The following is a 22,642-nucleotide window of genomic DNA, read 5'->3' on the forward strand; positions in this document are numbered from 1 at the left end:
AAGTGGTTGTGTCTCACCTGTACTATTGCAACCTGCTGCTGACGGGGCTTCCTCTTTTCCATCTCAGCTCCTTGACCTCTATGCAACACTCTGCCAATAAATTACTCACACACATACACATATGCACACCGGGAGATAGCCATAGGTCTTAACAGATCACCAATTGCCCTAACCCCAGTCTGCATATAGGAAAAGTACACCTCTGTAATCTAAGAATGAGATGTCTCTGTAGCCTTCCAGTATCCTCAGCTTGCTCAGCTCTGAATAGAGAAGATGAGCAAGATGGGGATCAGGAAGAAAACAGGGCTTTGTTAAATCCGTGTGTCCATATAAAGTTGACATATGTCCTATGTATTGGCTTATAATTAATTCAGCAATTTTTTAAAAAGTGTTTTAATTTCTATGTTATCCTTTCCAGCCTTCTGCTCTCAAGAGATGATAGTGTACGGCTCCCATTACCCCAGCCAATATGAGTATTCACTTGCTCTCTGTGGATACTAGGAATAGTCTGGAGGTTGGTGGCTTGGGAAAATGCGTATTGCATAATCATCCCCAGCCCAGCAGGCAACCTACCTGTATAATCGGCCGCCATATCCACAGATACTTCATCCAGAAATTCAGCCATCCCCGGTTTGAAAATATTCCAAAAAGATATAAATTCCAACAAACAAACAACAAACCCCACTTGATTTTGCTATTTTATATAAAGGACACCATTTCTCTATGCTATTGTGTTTAATGGAACTTGAGCATCCACACATTTTGGTATACAGGTGTATGTATATGTGTGCGCTCTGGAACCATACACCTATGGCTGTATATGAAGATCGTGTTAAAATTATTTTTAACAAGTAAAGATAATTCCATTTTCAAATACAATTGATCTCTTCATTACTCATCAAAATATAACAGGCTGCTTATCACTCCTTGTTGTAATAGCAAAACTTGCCACAGAATGATAATGGAAATCTAACTATAGCCACAAACAAACATATAAAAGAATTACTTATTTTTATAAGAAAAAACAACAACCCACAGCCAGCTTTATTTACACAAAACTGTACTCAATGTCACATGTTCAGTATCAACAATGCCCAAAATCACATGCATAAACCTAACTTCTGATCTCTGCAGGCATAATTTCTCTCCATAACTAACCATATCTGAAGTCCAAATAAGACAAACTATTGCATTTTGTACATGAATGAAGATGATTACTTTTTTTCTGTACGTGTGTACACTGCTAGAGAAATCCACTCTCCCACCTCTGACACACCTCTTTGCTTCTGCTCCTACACCATATTTTCTGTGCATCCCAAATCCCAAACTAAGCACTGTGACACCAAATCATATATCCAACCTTTTGCAAGATGACACCTCATACCAGGCCTAGAACTTCAAAGGGCTACAAGAGTCTGTCAAGCATGACACCGTCATTCTGATAGTACTCAATGTATGCAAAGATTAATACAGAGCTGGAGGTGTGCACCACATGAGCCTTGGATTAATCCTAGGTGTATTCCTGGAGAGGGAGTAACCACTACAATTGTCATATCTTTATATCCATACTCATTCTTTTTATCGCACAACAGCAAGGAAGGATGGTTGCCCATACCTATAATACTCAATAATATAAGAATGTACATGAAACTGGACATATATGGCCCGCAATAAACTATGTACCACTCCATATAATACACACAATACTATAATGGTGCAATCCTGCAAAACTGACACACGATCACAACAATTCATTTATATGCACAATACTTTCAGGTACGTGGATCCATGCCAATAATAGCCAAAGTATGTATAAATGAATAAGCAACTGAAGGTGTGCATCCCAAAGTGCTAAGCCACTTCAAATCTTATAAGGTAGCCCCTAGAAGAGTGATCATAATGAGACATTACAGAATCACATCCAGCAGACACTTTACTGGGTAAAAGAGTTTGAAATACTGCACTCTCTTGTAAATACTACTACTCAAGATGCATAGTAACGTAGGCGTGGGACAGATGGTCCCCAAGTGTCATGCCACCGCACATTCTAGGGTTAGGGACCGTGCACCAACCACATGGTCCCTAACCCTAGCACGGAATGGCAGCGGACTGTACATCCCATGTACGCAGGCGCCGCCATTTTGACGTAAGCAATACACAGCATTTGCATGTCGCTGCATGTTGCTTATGTCGCAAGTGAGCCAGTGGCGCACTCATGACATCACTCCGACACCACAAAAAGAACCCGGAAACACTGGGTTCTTTTTACTCCAGAGGGACAGTGCACAGTTTGGGGGCTGCACTGTCCCTCCGGAGGGAAATAGGCAGCCAGCAGACTGCTCTTTTGGGGAGGTCTGTCCCAGGCCTAACATAGAGAGTGTGCCACTCCACATGTCCCAGTGCACATATACAGTATATCTCCAGGAGAATGTCCTTTGAGTGGCATACCATTGCAACTGGCTGTCTGGGAAAGCTGCTAAATGCTGATAGCCACAGTCTAAACAATAAGCAAAATAAGCAAAATAACACCTCATGGAACGGAATGTGAAGTTAAAGCAAAAGTAAAGGCAAAGTCTAGTACCAAAGGTTTGTGGCATCAAGTCAAAGAGCCCAAACCAAAAGCGTAGTCAAGCAGTCCAAGGTCAAGGGTTCCAGAGAAGCAAGATGATCAGGTAGACCTTCTCTGGCTGAAGGTAGGTATGTCAGCATCCTCCTCCTTCTCCATGTCTCCTGTGCCTGGAAGCTCTGCTGGCTGCTGAGTCTCTTTGGAGGCCACAGACTCTGCTGGAGCTCTCAGGGTAGAACTAGAGCATGAGTCTCTTTTGAGGCCACAGACTCTATTGGAGCTCTCAGGGCAGAACTAAAGCCAGGCTCAGGTTCGAGCTGAGGCTCCAACTCAGCCTCAGAGTCCTCCCCTGAGTTCTCAGCCAGGCTGGGCATAACACTGGCGAATGTTCTCATGGGAGCACAGGTCACTGCCAAGCACACAGAGCCACACCCAGTGTGTGTGATACGAATTCATTTTTATGTCAGAGAGGAATACATTTAGCTTGTGATACATGAAACCTATTTCTGGAAATCATGGCCACATTTCTGGCACTAGCAAAACCTGGAACACCTGTACTACGAATGACAAAATCACTAGATTCTACCATCAATGCAGCAAAGCGGCATTTGTTGTAAAAGAATAAAGTCATAATCATCCTTCCAACACTGCTAGTTAGAGTTGAGTTTACTAGCTTTGTTCTACAGTGCTAATGAACATCTTTCCCATAAACAGTTAATTGCTTATTTTATGCTTGGCAGTTAGCCTAAATTCTAAAAAGCATAATTTTGTCATTTTATATAAGAGATACCATTTTACTACCTCACTATATATAATGGAACTTGAATATCCACGGATTTTGGTATCCACAGGGGGTCTTGGAACCAAACACCATCTGATAACAAGGGCCCACTATACAATCTTACTAGAAATGAAACATCTGAAATATTATGCTAATGGAGAAGTTAACTGATAGTTTAAGAACAACGAAAATAATGAAGAAGGTCTTGACATTTAAGCAGCATGGTATCAGTGTATTAATTATGCAAATAGGAATGCTGATTTTTGCTCTTCTCTCTCATACTGATTTCTGGAGAGATACTGTACCAAAATTGTTGTTAACTGTGACAGATTTGATAGGTATGTGCTCTGCATGGACCTCTTGAGTTGTGTGGTACTTTGTGTTAGAACTTTCAATGGCTAATTAATTTTGTATGAATTATGTATATATGTATAATCCCCAAATATTAATCAAATAAGTAATTTGATGAGTTTTAAAAATTGCCGTTTTCTCATACAGCACACAACCAGCACAATCCATCAGCAAGGACAGCATGAGGAAAGCCCTTTTAACAAAATTCTGCAGATAAAATCGGAGAGAAATGATGGATTTTAAGGACCAGTGAAGTAGGCCCTCATTTGATACAGGCCCAGAATATTGTTTGACCATTACAATGGTATAACTCCAGGCTATACAAGCAATTATAGGGTCTGCATTGGTGGGTCACATATTTTCCCCATCTAGAAAGTTTTCTTTTTTTAATACTTGTGCCCACCCTTTTGAATAACCTAATTGTATTGCTGTTGAAAAGGCACCAAACAATGATATCTTTATTAGGCCAACCAAAATGCACAATTAGATATTGCAAGCTTTCAAAGGTGGCTTTTTTATTTGCTCTATGGCCAACGCAGCTACTGAAAGTTTTTTTGTACTGCAGTTGGTTCTTAGAAGCCATTTTTTTCACTTGCTTGATTTAGCACAGTAAAAAGTTCACTTGCAGGATTTATTTTTCATAAGAGGGTTTACTCTGAAAGCATCCTTCCTTTTTAAATCCATGGTCACAATTCGGTCACTAAAGTATTTATAAAGGTCCAGTACTGACACCTACATAGGCTGCTCTGGAATATTTTAGCACATGAAGTAATTTCTTCTCAGGGCTAAATTGTCTGCACATGTGCTACAATTTCAGGCTGGTATTTTAGTAGTAGTGATTTGTTCTTATTGTAAGTATCATCATTTCCCCATGTTATTTAGTATTTTTAATTACTGGTATAACCTTGGGACAGAGAGCCAAAGTGAAGTAGTGGTTTGTGCATTGGCTACAGCTCTAGAGAACATGTTCAATTCCCCTCTTGGCCATGGCAACCCACTAGGTGACTTTGGGTGAGTCACACACTCTCAGCCCTATAAAAAGCTGATAGTGTCAGCTTAGGGTCACCATAAGCTGGAAATTAATTGAAGGCAAACAACAATCACCTTCTTAGAAAATTTCACCAGCTTACCGTATATACTTGACTATAAGTTGACCTCATGTATAAGTCGAGAGCAAATTTTGGGGCAAAAATTGTGGATTTTGATATGACCCGTGGATAAGTCGAGGGTAAAACTTAGGGACATGTAATGAAGGATGTAAATGACAAAGCAAAGGAAAACAATGCTAACAAACTTACAAAATTTCAGCAGGCATAACTATTTGTGCTCATACTAAAGGCTGGATGGATGAGAGAGTAGAAGGGTGTCAGTATTTCCAGGGCAGATTAAACTCTTGTCTTTCACCAGGGGATAGGATAGATAGATAGATAGATAGATAGATAGATAGATAGATAGATAGACAGACGATTTAAAGTACAATACTTACTTTGACCCGTGGATAAGTCAGAACAAGGAACTGTTTGGGTCAATTTTTAAACTTAAATTTCTAGACCTATACATGAGTAAATACAGTATGTTATTTCTTTGAAATCTGTTGATGATCAGAATTATTACACTGTTTGATGAAGCTCTTTTGAAACAGCTTCATAGAGCCTGGGAGAAAGCATCTGTGGATTCAAGTCTGGCTGTGGAACAAAGCTGACTTGACGACTAGAGTTAAAGCTGCCATTTTTTGTTGACTACAGCCAGTATGCATTGGAGTTGATAATCAATGTGGATTAAAGATTGTATCTCAAAACATCAACTTTTGCTTAAAACATTTATCACTGTTTTCTAAAGAATAGGACTGTATTCTATTGTATTTTTATTATTACATGTTTATTTAAGCATCAGTTTCTGGTATAGTTCATTTTGAGATTTACTTCCCCTCTTTAAATATAAGCATTGCTATGCCATGTACAGGTTTTCCTTCTTTCTTATTGAATATTGACATATTCTTTAGATGTTGTACTTTGTCAGCAATCTATTGATTATACTCAGATTCTCTTTCAACTATTGTCTTCAATATGACATTCCTTCAAATATTTAAACATGACTATCGTGTCCCCTATTAACCTCCTCTGTTATTTGTTTCTCTTTTTAGCTGTTCATGGTATCCTCAGCACTCTTCTCCAGCACCACATTTCAAATAAACTGATTTTCTTTCTGTCAACTTTCTTCACTGTCCCGCTCTCTCATCTGTAAATGGTGATAGGAAATAAATTGGTCTGAATGATCCTTACTTTAGAATTCAGTGCTATATCTTTGCTTTAGTCTAACTCTTTCATAGCTGCTCTTCCCAGTCCTAGTCTTCTTCTGATTTCTTGACTGCTATCCCTGTTCTGATCAATGATTGATCCAAGGTATGGGATATCTTTAACTATTTCAATTTCATCACCTTCTACATTGAATTTATGTAACTCTTCTGTGGTCATTATTTTTCTCTTCTTGATGTTCAACATTAAGCCTGCCTTCTTTTTACTTTGACCTTCTTTAGTAACTCTTCTAAGTTACTAAAGCCCGAAAAAGCCACAAAAAACCATCTTCTAATTCTGTTGTTTTCTGTTAGTAGTATGATATCATCTGCATATCTGAAATTGCTGATATTTCTGCCTCTGATCTTCACTCCTCCTTCCTTTATATTTTGACATTATCAATATTTGGTTCCATACTGTGTAACAATCCCCCCCCTCCCCCAAAATACTATTTTTTCTTGTTCAGTAACATTTTGTAGTTAACCCACTTTCTTCTATAGGCTGAAATTCTGTATTGCAGTCATGGATTCACAAGCTAAAGTTACAGATCTACAATTACTCTGTATTCATTAAGACTGTGTAGTCTTACTGTAAATGCACTCCCCCCCCCCTTCACAAGCCCATCGCAAGAGCCAGCAGCAGGAGATATGTTCAGCTGCTGATCAGGGCACAAGGAGGATGACATTTCCAACTCCCCTCCCACCATCCAGTGAGGCTACAATAATCGGAAGCAGGATTCCGACACAACTTCTAATTATAGCCTTGATTGTTGATGGGAGTAGATTGGAAATACCATCCTCTTTGTGCCCCAATTGGCAGTTGAACAGACATCCTTCCTCTGATCTGGCTATCAGCTGTTAAGGTGGGCTTATGAGGTTGGGCCAGGAGACAACACTTAGTTATGTGGACATAACTAGGTAACCAGTGTAGAATATTAGTGATAGTTGTTTAAACAGAAGTTATAGGATTTCACATTACTCTGAACATTTATGCTCCTCCTTTTGTATAGTTTGTGTATGAACATTTCATTTAAACCTATGATTTAATTCTATTGGGCCCTTTCAGCCACCACTGCAAGAGCTAAGGAACGCATATGCAAAGGAATATTTAGGCAGAAGCAACATAAATCCATCCAGTGACTGAAGCTTTTATACCAAAATGCATGATTTCACCAAAACTCCTGGCTTATGAACTCCATTATAAGGAGTGCACAGAGGGGAAAAAACCCAATTGGCTAAAAAAACAAGGAACTCTGTAACATTTTTTAAAAAGTAAAATCATCCAAGGATGTTAACATCTTCTGGATAACTTTTTTACTAGATTTAAAAAAGTTATACCTCAAAATATGTTGTCTTAATGGCTAAACTTAGGTCATATTTATGTCTAGACTGCATACGTCCACCAGCATAACCAAAGACATTTTATACTCTCTTAATCCTCTACTGCCTATTCACCCTCACCACTATTACATTCCTTCCTCATTCTCTAATGTATTAATAAACATTAGATAGCCGTTTATATCTAAATATTTCCATTATTAGAAGTGATCTCACTATTCTGGCTGGCAAGCAGTCTTTTCAGCAAAAAAGGTTCAGCAAGTGCTACTATATTTATCATTTGTTCAGTGCTGGTGCTATTAAGAACTATTACAGACATTTTAAAAACATATTGGGGGAAATGCAAGAAATTATATTTGTAAATACAGATGCTATGTTTAGATTTCCCTTGGCCAAAAGTGGATACATTATCCAGCCACCATTAACCATGTGAATCCCATTGATTTCCGTGGGAGAAAGTGGATCACACCTTTAGCTCTTTGACTTAAAACCAATGAGATTTTTGTTGTGGTGGGGTTGCTAATTTATGGCGACCCTAAGGCAAACCTATCATGAGGTTTTCTGAGACTAAGAGCATGGGGCTCGTCCAAGGCCACCTAGTGGATTTCTATGGCCAAGTAGGAAATCAAACCTTGATCTCCAGAGTCATATTCCAATGCTCAGATCACTACACCACACTGGCTCAATAAGATTGGTGCTTCCACTTTTTCAGGACACAGGCTGATTTACACATAAATATGAACCACCTAATTTCTTGCCAGTGACACCTGAAGGCATGAATTACACCACTGAAAAGCTCTGCACTTGAGATGGCACTGGGCAATATGACATTTCTGTCTCTATAGCAATAAAACTTTGATAGCTCATTATATTACTGGTCACTGAGAAACATGTACATTGGGTGACCTTTGCTTAATGATGCTTTTGTGGTCTCTTCCAACCCTACGATTCTATGACATATGCTAATGAATCTAGATACACAGATCAAATATCCACCCTCCTTCTAAACTGATATCAGTTTTTATTTCAGAAATCCATGATAAAACTGAGTTGTGTAGAAGGAATGCTGATACAAATTTTATTCCTGAAAAGCCAGGTTGAAAAGGTGGGTCTTAAACACTTTGCTGCTTCTTCATCCTAGCCTATGAATATGTTACTGTTTTGCTTATATGGCTCCCCACTCTAGGTTAATTAATTCTCATTCACTTAACCAATAAACCTTTGGTATACAAAGAATAGGCCTGTGAATACCTGGAAAATCTACTGCATACACAAGTGATAGCTCATCCTTTTCTTTGGTAGTTCAGGTTTTTTTCAGCTTTACTGCCTTGCATATGTGCCCATGTGCACAATCACACAAGCCACAGCTGAAAGAACATTCTTAATCCTGTCCAGTACTACATGTTATTCTTACTAATACTAAACATCTGTTACAGCAGAATATGCAATGGGGATTAATAGTGCCACATATACAATCACATCTTTTAAAAAGGTAGAATTGGTGTAGTTTATTAGTTTAAATCAGATAACCAGTTCAGGTCTTACTCCAGCCACTAGTTTGAGTTCTGGATTATCTATCCAGATCTGGATTTATGTTCCACAAGAATGTGGAAATCCCCAGCCAGAATAGTCAATTGCCATACTTGGTAGGGAATTGTAGTTCACAAAGCACACAACTTACTGAAGAACAACTCCACTTAAATATAGGAAACATATTCAGTGGTAATTGTGTTGGCCAAACAGCAAACTACTGTACAAGAAAATAAAAAATCCACAAAATGATATCTTTATTGGTCAACCAAAATGCACAAAATACATCATGCAAGCTTTTAAAACTTCATTGGGTTCTTTAACAGGCAAAGATGTTTAAAATCATAGAAGAGAAAGAAAGCAGCAATGTTAGAGTCACAGACCTACATTTTGCCTCAGATATCACTTAAATGTTCTCAGTTAAGATGGTCTGAGGAACTCTCAATGCAGGCAGAGTTACTCCCTTTCTTGGCCGTTTGGGGACTAGGGAGGAAGGGCAAGTAACAAAATTTCAACTCTTTCAATTTCTTTTGCTAGTGGATTTCTGCTTATTTCATCTTTGCCTCATGAAGAAGCCTGTGAAACTTCAAAAGCTTGCATGGTGTACTTTGGGCATTTTGGTTGGTCAATAAACATATCACTGTTTTGTGGATTTCAGATTTGTTTGTATTCCACTTAAATATGAAATCTTTACAGTGCTAAAGCTCAGTGGTAGACCACATACTTTGCAGTCAGAAGTCTCATCTACTATATGGTAGTTTCCTATATTCCTGATCAGGCAAGTCACAATTTCTCAGCTTTTCCCTTGAATATGGGGGAGTTAGCTTAGCTAGTACTTAAGCTATCTAACTAGAACTACTTTTCAGTACTAGCTAGTACTACTTTTCAGGGTTTTAAAAATATTATTCATGAACAATATCATGAAGGAGGAGGAGATGGAGATGATTATGATGATGATTTGGAAAATGGCAGGATGACCAAAACAGTAGTAAATTATATTTTATCATGCCAGGTCTTGTAGTGCCACAGAAGAACACACAGTACATGTGCATAATTCCTTTTCTCCTCTTGCAATGAATCAAACTGCATACAATAAATGCCAAGATCAATCTTCTGGTACAGTTTCATTTATACATGCTTACATTTCCCAGAATTTGCAAAAACAGCTATTTCTTGCATTATTGGGTATATGCTACAAGCACATACTTCAAGCTATGTGTACATGCAAATGCTGCATGCTACCAGCCTGGTAAACTAGACCCACTGTGGAGTCCTGGACAAATCACAGTTTTTTAGCTTGAGTTTCCTATCCTGCACAGATAATTACCTAGGATCAGTTGTAAGGATGGATAGAAGGAATACAGACATATCTACTCGACTGTAAAGGTGTCATCTGTGCCTTTAAAATGATAAATAGTGTGCCCTAACATCATGGCTGCAAGCCAGGTTTTATTGCTGGCTTTACAATTGAGTTCTCAAAAAGCCTCCTTAACCCTTTAAATCTAGTGAAATTTGAATGCACACAGAGAATACATGCATTACATGCTTCTACTGAATACTTCTCTGTAAACACCTGAAAAAAACCACAAGAAAAACATTCTGTGAAGTGCCATGTACACTGACGGTGCTATAAAATGATAATAAACAATAAAGCCAAACCAATAAATAATATTACAGTGTTATTTTGTCAATAAGTTTGTGTATAATATTATTTTTCTTCACAAAAAGACATTTTATTTTTATTTTAAAAAGAAAACTATGTACCGGTATTTTTTTTTCATTTCACTGAACTGGAGACCAAATTCCCTGGCAGTTATATGCTGCTCATGCAAATAACTTTATTTTAACTAAAACATGTACCTGAACATCAGCATCCTGGATCTCTGCAGGCAGCAGATATATATGTTTATCCTCTCTCCCAAGTTTGTGTTCCCCTCTCAAGCAACTTGCTTGTTTAAATCCTGTCTTGCCTGAATTTGTTTGGGGTATTTCCCACTTTTCATTTCCTATAAACTTTTAGTTTCTCTGCTCCTCTCTAACACTGAAACAGTTTAGTCAGTGGACAAATCTTTGCCATCAGAATTTCATATTAGAGCATCTCAAATAATCACAGCTTTAAGAAAATTATACCATTATAATTTACATTGACAATCATGTTCTTATGACTGGGCTTCATCCAGCTAAGGTTAAGCAAACGAGACACCTTGAAGAGTCCTTGTCATCAACAGCCCTGCTCAGGTCTTGCAAACTCAGGGCTGTGGCTTCAGTTATTGAATCAATTAATCTGTAATGTGGGCTTCATCTTTACTCAGATGTTTAGGAAACATTTTAAAGATAAAGTCAGCAAAATAAATAAATAAATAAATAAAAATCCCAAGATTTTAGCTGCTGCTAACAACCTTGAAAACCTGATTGAATACTAAAGGTCAACTATTTTTGCTTGTCTGTACATTGTAAACTCAGATGTCAGTCCTCCAGCCTTTTCCTTAAGATTTGCTTCCATTATATATGATTAATGTGGAATAAAATGTGTTTGAAGGTCTCAAAAATGTGCAAACATTGTGTGTACTCTCTATTATAGCTTTGTACCTGCAGATGTTTTCTTTACATTCAGCATTTATTACATATAACATCTACACTTTCATAAAGCTCTCTGAATTTCCATAACAATCAATTGAAATATTTTCTTACTGCTATTCCAAAACTATCTCTTGAAATTCCTTAATGACTAAAAGCCTAATAGTAATTGTGCCAGCATATAAATGGCATATAGCAGCTGCTGTTGTCCTAGCATGGTATAAACCGGATTTACAACAAATATGTCATGCTTTTTGCAAACCTTCTTAAGTCCTCATGCAATTTGACCTTCCTAACCAATTCTCTCCTGCAAAAAACTGTATCATAAAAATGATATCCTTCTGTCCTAGCACATATTTTAAATATAATAACTGGTAGCCCATTATACATATATAAATATTTTAATTTGGAAAGCATAAGAAAGATTATGACAAAGAGTGAATAAAGAGGTGTCTGGTCTTTCCTACCAAATATGAAAAACTACTACACAAGAATCTTGTACACATTAAATATAAAAAAGAGTTAGTTACAAAGTTTCCATCCCCAAACAATACAGAATCGGTTCCAATGAGAATGTTCCTTCCATTACAGTTTGCTGACCAATACAATACATTGTTTCATTGTGTTTTCTGAACACAACTACATCCTATTTCCAGCACCAAATGAGAGCATAGGAGCACTGAGATTAGACCACTGAAAACATCAGCGGTTTGCTTCAACAGTTAAGAAAGGCTTATTTGCTATTAGGAACCACTGTCAACTATCCTGAAATACAACAGCAAGTACTGTAATATACCTATAAATTAAGCACATCTAAAGTATGCTTTGGGGTTCAGTGTGCAGTTCTGATTATCTCATAAGGCAGTATATCCATCTGAATGGCAATTCAAATTGCTTTCCTATCAGAACCTTTTCCTATGGGGGGAAAGTTTTTTAAAAGGAGGATGCATATTTTGGGTTGAGGAGAAAACTACTAAAACATCATGCAAATTATAAAATTATAAATAGTATGGAATAAATAGAAAATATTCCCTCTTTCAAAACAATTTCATTAGCACCCACTGAAACTGATCAGTCCTATAAAATGGTATAATTATATTCACACATTGCACATAGACTCTACTATGTTGATAATCTGTGCACTTCTTAAAGATTTTTGTTGTAACATGGCCTGCACAAACAAATTTTATCTAATAGAACAGATTGCCACTAGTGTAGTGAGGTTGTTATGAATAGACTTTTCCTTAGTAAGTTTGCCTATTAATGGATCTTAATATTCAAGTTAAGAATGAATCTTTTGATCCAAATAGCAAGACAATTAACTGTGATGTTCTTGTTCACTACAAAACTAGGATGGTTTCTAAATCACACATAATTGACATATATATTTAGACATTAAAGGGGTGCCATCAGTATGCTGATGATGTGTGTGTGTGCATGTGTGCACACCTTCAAGTTGCCTGTAAACTTATGGTGACCCTCATAAGTTCATAGGGTTTTCACATAAGGAATACTCTAAGGTGGCTTTGCCAGTCCCTTCCTCTGAAATACAGTACATCCTGTATTATAGTTCCTTGTATTGGTTGGTGGTCTGCCATCCAAGTAGTAACCAGGACTGATCCTATTTAGCTTCCACTATAAGAGGAGAGCTGGTGGCTTTAGGGTATTTAGGCTCCAAGTTGATGACACTCAGTTCTATTTCTCCCTGTCATTGGAGTTAGCTGGGGCTGTGTAGGTTCTGGATCATTGCCTCAATGCTGTAATGGTCTAAATGAGAGCTAATAAACTGAAACTGAATCCTGATAAAATGGAGGCTCTGTAGATTGATGGTTCTAGGGTCCCTGAATTGGTAAACAGCCTGTTCTGGATGAGGCTGTACTCCTCATGAAGGAGCAGGTACATAGGTGGGGAGTGCTCCTAGGCCTGCCTGTGTCACTGGAGGCCTAAGTGTGACACAGAGTGCTTTGACTGGTTTGCCAGTTACTAGCTTTCCTGGCAGAGATACACTAGCCACAACAGCCCATGCTCTGGTAACCTCCAGATTAGACTATGTAAGGCACTCTATGGGGGCCCTGCCCTTGGAGAAGATTCAGAAGTTGCAGCTAGTGCAAAATGCAGCAGTTTTACTTCTGACTGGAGTACCATAGACAGCACATCATGCCACTCTTAAAAGAACTGCACTGGCTGCCAATATGTTTCCACTCTGAACTGAAGGTGCTTGTGATGACATTTAAAGCCCTATAATGGCTTGGGACCTCAATACTTGAGACAGTGCCTCTCACTATATGTGCCTACCTCTGCTGGGGAAAGGGGGCTCCTCTGTGCCTCACTAATGCAATCAGTACACTGGGTTGGGACATGGAACGGCGCCTTTTCAGCCATGACACCCTAATTTCAAAAAGCTCACTCCCTGGAGGACCAACTGGCACCAACAGTCTTATCATTTAGGCTCCAAGTTAAAATTTGGCTATTTATCCCAGCCAATGAGCCTCCTAAACTCATCACAAATATGGTGTACATAGTTTTAAAAACTTTTCAAATCTTTTACATCTGTTTTTAACTTGCTGTTGATGTTGTGTGCTTTCAAGTCATTGCGGACTTATGGAAACCCTAAGGCCCTAACATGGGATTTTCTGGGGTTGAGAGCATGTGACTCACCCAAGGTCACCCAGTGGATTTCCATAGATGAGTAGGGAATCGAGCCCATCAGGTCGTAGTTCAACATTGAAACCACTAATTCACACTAGCTCTTTTAACTTATTACTGCCATTTAATAAATTTCTAATTATTTTATTTTTTAAAAATTGTATAAATTGTTTTAATGCTTTTTTGTAAGTCACTCTAATATCTTTGATATACAGTAAGTCAGGGTATGAATATTTTAATTAATAAGAATAGTAACTGATTTTTAAATGATCTGCATTCACACAGTCATTAAACAACATACACTTTTAATAATAATGCTTAGCATTTATGTAGATTTTTTAGAATGCAGAGTGTTCCAAATACATTACGTACTTTATCTCAGTAATCCTGAACACTGCATAAGGTAGACAAATAGTATTACTGTAGTCTCAGATTTGAGGGATGTATATGAGGCCCTAGGTAGTTCATGGCTGATATGACACTTCTACAATGGGCATATGTAGTTCACCATTCTATTATTGTATCACAGCAGCCTCTCATTGAGGAATGAGAGAGAAATAAATAAATGCAACATTGTGTTAGGCATTTACCTCAGGCCACCAAACCAAGAAAAGAAGGTGGAGGATGCTTTTCAGAAACAAATCTCAGAAATCTCAACAATGAAGGAATGAGTAGTTACGGGGAACTTCAATTACCCTTATATCTGCTGGGACACTAACTCTGCTAATCATAGGCTCTGCAACAAATTCCTGATGTGCCTCACAGATAATTTCCTATTTCAAAAGGTAACTGGCAATTTGGAGGAAGTGACTATGTCATGCTAGAAATCACAACTGTAGGACAGGACAAAGAAAAGTATCGTCAAACACAGATCTTGGATTTCAGGAATGCTGATTTTAACAAGTTCAGGCAATTACTAGGTGGACCTGCTAAACAAAGGAAGAGACAATGACCAAAGCACAATCACAAACAATCCCATGGAAGAAGCAAAATGGGAAAAATTGAATCATGAAGAAAGAGTACAAATTACAATGGGTAGCCCAAGCTTGCAAGTATACCATAAAAATAGCTAAAGTTCAGAAGGGGTGAGACAGGTTAAGCAACCAAGGAGAACCAAAAAGATTTTTTCCCCAGATACAATATGTTCAAGGCAAGAGGATGATCAAGACAGTGAGGCTACTATTCAATAAGGATGGTAAAATGGTAACAGATCACAGTGAAAAGGCAGAATGAGTCAATGCCTATTTTGCTTCAGTTCCCCCCCCCCCAAAAAAAAAAGAAAAAAAAGAAATGTGTGCTTCTGTGCAGCAGAATGGGCAATACAGACTGCCCCTTTCCTGGCCAGATTGGGGCCATGGCAACCTCACACAACGGTCCCGATCTGACCTTTGGAAGGCACAAAAAGGAGCCGCAAAAAGCAGCTCTTTTTTGCGCCCATAGTGGCATGGCTGTATGGTGCCCCTTTGGAGCTGCATCATCTGGATACAGTGCCAGAGGTGCATCATGATGCTGTGCACCATCTAGAGTGGCACGGCATCATGACATCCTGGCGCCCTGACTCTGCCCACAGGCCATCATTTCGGGCCGGTCTGTATAGGGCCAGAAGAGACCTTGGCAAGGGATCTGGATTTCAAATCAAATCTGATAGGGAGTTAGACAAGAATCACCTAGCTAACCTAAGTGAGCTCAAATGTGCAGAGCCACAAAAACTGTGTTCCAAAATACGGAGCCTGCTGATGTATTCTCTGAACCAATTCCCATCATTTTTGAGGAATCCTGGTAAACAGGTGAAGTGCCAGATGTCATTGTCTTCAAAAATGGCAAAAAAGGGGAGGGGGATAGGAGAAAGAGAAGAAAAGGAGATGATCCAGGAAACTACAGACCAGTCAACTTGACTTCAATGCCGGGGGGGGGGGGGGGAGATTATATAGGAATCTGTCTGCAAGTATCTTGATGACAACACAGTGATCAGTGAGATCCAGCAGGGAAAGTCCCCTATAATATTTTGATTAGCAAATTGATTAAATGTAGTCAGGTGGATCATAATTTGTTAGCAAACCACACTCAAATAGTTGTCATTAATGGCTGCACTTCAGACTGGAAGGATGTAGCTAATGGAGTGCCTCGGGATTCTTTCCTAAGGCTCTTCAACATTTTTATCAATAATGTAGGGTGCACTTACACTGTAGAAATAATCCAGTTTGACACCACTTTAAGTGCTGTAGCACTATCCTATGAAATCCTGGGATTTGTAGTCTTTAGCCCTCTCTGTCAAAGGGTGCTGGTGCCAGGATTCCAGAATTGAGCCACTGCAATTAAAGTGGTGTCAAACTGCATTATTTCTAGAGTGTAGATGCACCTTAGGTGATAGACTGGAGGAAATCCTTATCAAGATTGTAGAAGACACAAAGTTGGGTGAGATGGCTAACCCATTGGAAGATAGGAATAGAATTCAAAAGGACTTAGATAAACTAGAAAATTGGGCATAAATTAATTAAATAAAATTCAATGTATAATGAAAAATTATACATTTAGGCCACAAAAACAAATGGACACGTACAAAATGGAAGATAAATAGCCCTGCAATACTACATGTGAAAAGGACACTGGGGTTATTGTTATCATAAACTGAGCATGAGCTAGCAGTGCGATACTGCAGCAAAGAAAATGAATGCTGTCTTATCTTGCATTAACAGAAGTATAGTTTCCAAGTCAAGGGAAGTAATAGTCCCACTAGATTCTGCACTGGTCAGGCCTCATTTGGTGTCTAGCATTCAGTTTTGGGTACCTCAATTTAAGAAGGATATAGACAAACTGGAGCAGGTTTAGGGAAAGGTAACAAGAATGAAAAGAAGTATGGAGATCTAAACATACGAGGTTGAAGAAGCAGAGGGTAGGACCAGGTCTAATGGTTTGAAGTGACAGGAGACTAGATTTTGATTGAACATTAGAAGTAAGAGCAGTTTTGGCAATGAAACCAATTGCCTGGAGAAGTGGTGGGGTCTCCTGCTCTGAATGATTTCAAAAAGAGTTTGGACAGCTACCTGCTGGAGATGGTTTAGCTAGGGATCCTGCACTGAGCACAATTTGATTCCATGGGCCATGATTCTATGATTGGTATTTCATCACATCTTCAAGCTTAATTTGCTACAGTATCTGAAAGCTGTTCATCCCCTCTTTCTCCTACACTCTGAAATTGGTAAAGTCACAACCTCCACTCCCTTCTTCTCCAGTCAAATCGAAAGTACACAGTTTCATCACAATTTGTAGAAATTGGATGAGGGAAGTTGAGGAGGAAACGAAAGTGAAATGGCACATAATGCAAGACATACAATTTGAACTGACATATGAAATTCCTTTTACAGATGTGGTTGTTTCTGTAAATGTAGTAGCATAATATAGACACAATACTCCTTTACGACAGCTGAATGCCACAATTTTATCCAGCCTGTTGAAACATCAGTTTATAGCACAGTCACACAGGACTGACAAAGCCAACACATGTGGCGTGCTTGCTCATTTACAGCAACCTTCACAATCCAATAAATCAAATCAAACTGGTGGCCTCAGATTACTTTTTTATCCTCAGGGTAGTTTAGGTTTAGTGGGAGCTAGCATGGTGTAGTGGTTTGAGCATTGGAGTAGGATACTGGAGATCAGGATTCAAATCCCCACTTGGCCATGGAAACCCACTGGAAGATCTTGGACAAGACACACCCTCTCAGCTTCAAAGGAAGGCAATGGCAAACTTCCTTTGAACAAATCATATCCAGAAAACCCTGTGATAGGTCTGCCTTAGGGTCACCGTAAGTCAGAAATGACTTGAAGGCACACAACAACTAAACCAGACAATATGAGCATTTGTGAAGCCTAACATAGTACAAGCATGCTAATGCCATAAGTCAAAAATGGCTTGAAGGCGCACAACAACAACTAGTTCCATAGTGGAACTTTTTTAGTATTTGGCACCCTACATATGTAATATTGCAGCAGTTGTATTTCTTATAAACTACATGTGGCAGTAACAGTAACATTAAAAAACAGGTAAGGATTACAAATAGTTAGGAACAAATAAATGATGGCAAAGCTTTTAATAAGTTTAACAAGTAGTCTCTTCTGGTTTATAGTGTACTTTTATACAACAGCAGTAAGAACAACACACACTACAACTGGTTTGTTTCTGCTCTAGCCAAACAAAACTTTGACTTTACCTGAAGCCTGTTGTCAAAAGTTCAAAATAAATACCACAAAAGGAATACTTTTACTGTTTGATTCTATCTATTGTTTTGCAACTTTTCTTTGTGTTCTGATGGTGCTGTGTTGTAAGCTTATTAAAAGTATACATGTCAAGACATGTTTTGCCTTGAATACAAAACATTGACTCCTCCAACACAGGAGAGCCAAGTCCCTCCTGTTCCCAGTACTTTTGACCTAAATAGCACTCATCCTAGCAGCCTGCTCCCCATCAAATCATTAACAGGAATCCACAGCCCTGTGCAAAATCACCAGTCAATTTCTTCTCCAGGAAATTTATTCCCCAAACTAATGCCAGATAATCCCTGCAATAAAAGAGCCTGTTTAAAACAGTACATCCAAAAGATGCAAGCAAATCAAAAATCATACTTCAGTAATCCTTCAAACAGAAGTATAAACATATGCCAAAGCACTAGGCAATCTAGAGAGCCAGCGTGGTGTATTGGTTTGCGTGTTGGACTAGGACACTGGGACAGCAGGGTTCAAATCCCTGCTTAGTCACAGAAAGCTACTAAGTGACCTTGGTCAAGTCACACTCTCTCAGCCTCAGAGGAAGGCAAAGACAATTGTCCTCTGAACAAATGCTGCCAAGAAAACCTAGTGATAGGTTCGCCTTAAGGTCACCATAAGTCTGAAATGGCGTGAAGGCATACAGGAACAAAACCAGACAATCTGAGCAGTACTGATACAGTACAAGCATGGCAATGAATGATTTAAAATTTAAGTATCTTCTATGCTCTGAAGTTTGAGCACTAAACAGCTTTGATTTATAACCACATCAGTATCACTAGTCAATATACAGATACAGTAGATAGATATATTTTAAAAGATTCAGTCTGCCTAATGATCAATTCATCAACATACATTCCTCTCCAAGCAAGTATTTACCAAAAGATCAGCAAAATCCTCTAATCCGAGATAGGGCAACCTTTGATTGCTTGCCTAAATTAGGATATTTTGGCTGTTGTTTTTTTAGCAACGAACAACATCAACAAAATCCTTACACTTGCAAAATTTTAAGTATTTATGTGGTGAAGGATGACACACAGGGGCAGAAAATGAAGACACCTCCCCACACTTGGCTGAATAATTATGCTGGTCAAACCAAACCCTCATCCTCATCCAGGTCCCACATGTCTAGGAGGAATTCCAAAATGTCCTCCATTTTTACCATGACCAAGAAGCATGCATTTACATTTATATTTGCATGTTTAGCTTTTAGCTGGCAATGTCCTCTATTGTTCCTGAATCTCCTACATTTTGTGCTGCCTTGTCCTCCTTTGCAGAGAGGACATCCTGTCACCCTGTTCCCCACCCCATCCTGGGAAATTCCAGTAACTAAATTCTGAATTTCCAGAACTAAATCCTGCCAGCTGGCTGCAGTAGGATTGTTGTGTTGGTTTTTTTTAAACAACAACAACAGCAAGCCGGACCCCCGTGTAGGAGATTAATACTAACTTAATTCAATGTAAACAACCCCTCCTCTTCCTCCTCGCTGCCCGCTTTGCATTTCCCTACTCTCTTCCTTCCTTGGCCTGGCAATCCAAAGACAATCCTGTTAAATGGAAGTGCTGGTTACCCTCTGCGGTTTGAGTTATTTATCTAATGGCTCCTCCTCCAAACAACTTCCCCAGCTGTGCAAGCAGCTGGCGCCCTCATTCCTTCTCCTCTGGCTGCTGCAGGACTTAGCACTGTCCAGTAGAAAGGAATACAGTATGCATGTGTGTGTATGTGTGTGTATCACACATCTAAAATAAGATCCTAGAGATGGGCAGCACATCCATGTGCCTTTTTGTGCCTCACCGTCTCAGGGTCGTTCTCAAACACCTCCCGGGCTTCCTCCTTGTTGCAGAGCTCCTCCACGCATTCCCTTTCCAGATGGCCTTGCTTGGTCTCTTCGAAGATCTGGTAGGCTCGGCGGGACCTCTGCCGCAGGAACTGGGAAGCCTCTGCCCGGTCTTGGTGGAGCAACATAGCTGAGGACCCCCAAAAATGAGCAAAGCAAAGGGGGGGGGGTGCAAATGGAGAAAGAGGGAGAAAAGAGATTATTAGCATTGGGCATGGCTAGGTTTGGGACACCCAACTTGAGAAGAACAAAGTGCTGAGGAGAGAAGGTGACTGGGCCCATCCTCCTTTTCTAGGACTTGTCCTCCATTTCAGCCTTCTGTCCAGGAGGAATTCCAAAAGGCCCTCCATTCTGAGCATGGCCAAGAAGCATGCTTGTATATTTCTAAGAGTGTCTTTAGCTCAGGGTGACCAGAAGTCCTCCTTCCCCCCCCCCCCCCAGGATCCATCCTCCATTTCAGCCTTCTGTCTAGGAGGAATTCCCAAAGGTCCTCCATTTGCAGCTTGCCTAAGAAGCATGGATTTACGTTTCTAGGAGTGTTTTGAGCTCAAGGTGACCCGAGTCCCTCCTTTCCCAGGGGCAAAGGACCTGTCCTCCATGTCCAGCCAGGAAGAGTTCCAAAGGGTCCTCCACTGGGAGCGTGACAGAGAAGCAGGGATTTATTTTGGTCAGTTTATTTGAGCTGTTATTTTGGTCACACCCTCCATTTTTGCCTTGAGGACAGACAGCAGGTCACCCTGTGAGGGGAATAATACTGTAAATAATAACAAAACTCTCTGTCAATGACAATCAAAGAAAAAGCAACAGCAATTGGAGGCCAAGCACTCTTCAAAAGTCAAATGCACTCTCCCTGTTGTTGTTGTTGTTGTTGACATTAAAATCCCTCATGGCACTTGCCTAGGACCCTGACCCTCTCCTTCAAGGACAGAGGAAGAGAAAAGAGAGAGCCTCTATCTCCCTCTCACAAAAACCAAACAATGAACATGGCTCAGGTAGCCTGCTGCCACCCCTTTTTTGGGAATGGTAAAGCCAGACCCCCAATGAAGCCCTATTGTAGTGGAAGGGCTCAAAAGGCGACTGGGGGGGGGGGACACAAGAGACCTTGTAAACTGAGGATGAGGGAGCCTGGCCCCTCCATGGCGCCCTGTTCCTGAGAGAAAGAAAGGACTTTGGGGATGCCCTGACCTTGAGTGTATAAAAGGGAGTGTGTATACACACACACACACACACACACACACACACGCCTAACCCAGATACTGTATAGTTTTTAAAGCTAGTTATGTTTCTCTGTCCATTGTAATCCTTCAAGGAGAGGCAGGCAGAAGGGGGGAGGGGGCCACAAAAAAGAAGTCTTCGCCACAAAAGAAGGCAAGGCACCACAAAATGGAGGACAACAATAGAGGACCTCTTGGAAACTCCTCCTGGAGCGAAGGTGGAAAAAGGAGGACCTCTGGCCACCCTGAGCTCAAAACACTCCTGGAAATGTCAGTGTATGCTTCTCAGCCAGGCTCCAAATGGAGGGCACTTTGGAAATTCCTCCTGGACCCAAAGTGGAGATGAAGGACAGTCCTGGGGGAAAGGAGGACCTCTGGCCACCCTGAGCAAGACATGTCAATGTATGCTTCTTAGCCAGGCTTCCGATGGAGGACCTTTTGGACTCCCTCCTGAACAGGAGGTAGAAATGGAGGACAGGTCCTGGGAAAGGAGGACGCCTGGTCACCCTGAGCGAAAAAACTCTTAATATAAAGGCCGATGCAGGCTTCTTAAAGCATGCTCCAAATGGAGGACCTTTTGGAAATCCCTCCTGGGAAGAAGGTGGAAAGGAAAGGCAAATCCTGGGGGGGAAGGAGGACCTCTAGTCCCCCTGATCTCAAATCACTGCTAGAAATGCCAATCCATGCTTGTCAGGCATGCTCCACATGGAGGACCTTTGGGGAATGGAGGACAGGTGCTGGGAAGGGAGGAGGGGCCTGGGTGCCCTTGGGCTGCAAAAAGGGGGAAGAGAGAGGCAGGAATGGCGCTGGAGGAGGGCAGGGGATGAGGGAGAGGGGGAGAAGCCTAAGAGAGGGAAGGGATCTCCTTCTGGGGGACGAGGAGGGGGACTCACCCTGCCAGGAGCCGGGGGCCAGGAGGAGCAGGAGCAGGAGGGCAGCCGCGGGGCCCAGCAGCACTGCCTGCATGGTGCTGCTGCTGAGGCTGGGGCTGCGCCCTCGGACTGGAGCGGAGGCAGCAGGAGTTGCTGCTGCTAGGAGGACTACTGCTGCTGCTGCTGCTGCTGCTGTGGGAGGCAATAATGCTGGGGCCAAGGAGCCAATCGCTGGGGAAAGTTCGCCACCAAGAGAGAGAGAGAGAGAGAGAGAGAGAGAGAGACACATCCCCTTAAGCTGCAAGGATGATGGGGGCAAGCAAGAGCCAGAGCAGCCAGGAGACCCTTTGTTCTTGCTCTTTGTTTGTTTGTTT

At 40.4% G+C, this 22,642-nt stretch overlaps 1 protein-coding gene across 1 annotated transcript in view; it reads right to left on the minus strand.

The window, feature by feature from the left end:
• Positions 1-22,392, minus strand: part of GAS6 (growth arrest specific 6) — a 67,094-nt gene extending 44,702 nt beyond the window's left edge. The window contains exons 1-2 of the mRNA XM_089511333.1: positions 22,290-22,392; positions 20,140-20,312 (exon numbers count right to left, since the gene is read on the minus strand). Coding sequence (XP_089367459.1) covers positions 20,140-20,312; positions 22,290-22,362 — 246 coding nt within the window. The 5' untranslated portion in view covers positions 22,363-22,392. The remainder of the gene's footprint in view (positions 1-20,139; positions 20,313-22,289) is intronic.
• Positions 22,393-22,642: the final 250 nt, after the last annotated feature.

The sequence above is a fragment of the Sceloporus occidentalis genome, unplaced genomic scaffold (assembly GCF_023333645.1).
Source record: "Sceloporus occidentalis isolate IW3139 unplaced genomic scaffold, rSceOcc1.0.p SCAF_2, whole genome shotgun sequence".
NCBI classification, from domain to species: Eukaryota; Metazoa; Chordata; class Lepidosauria; order Squamata; family Phrynosomatidae; genus Sceloporus; species Sceloporus occidentalis.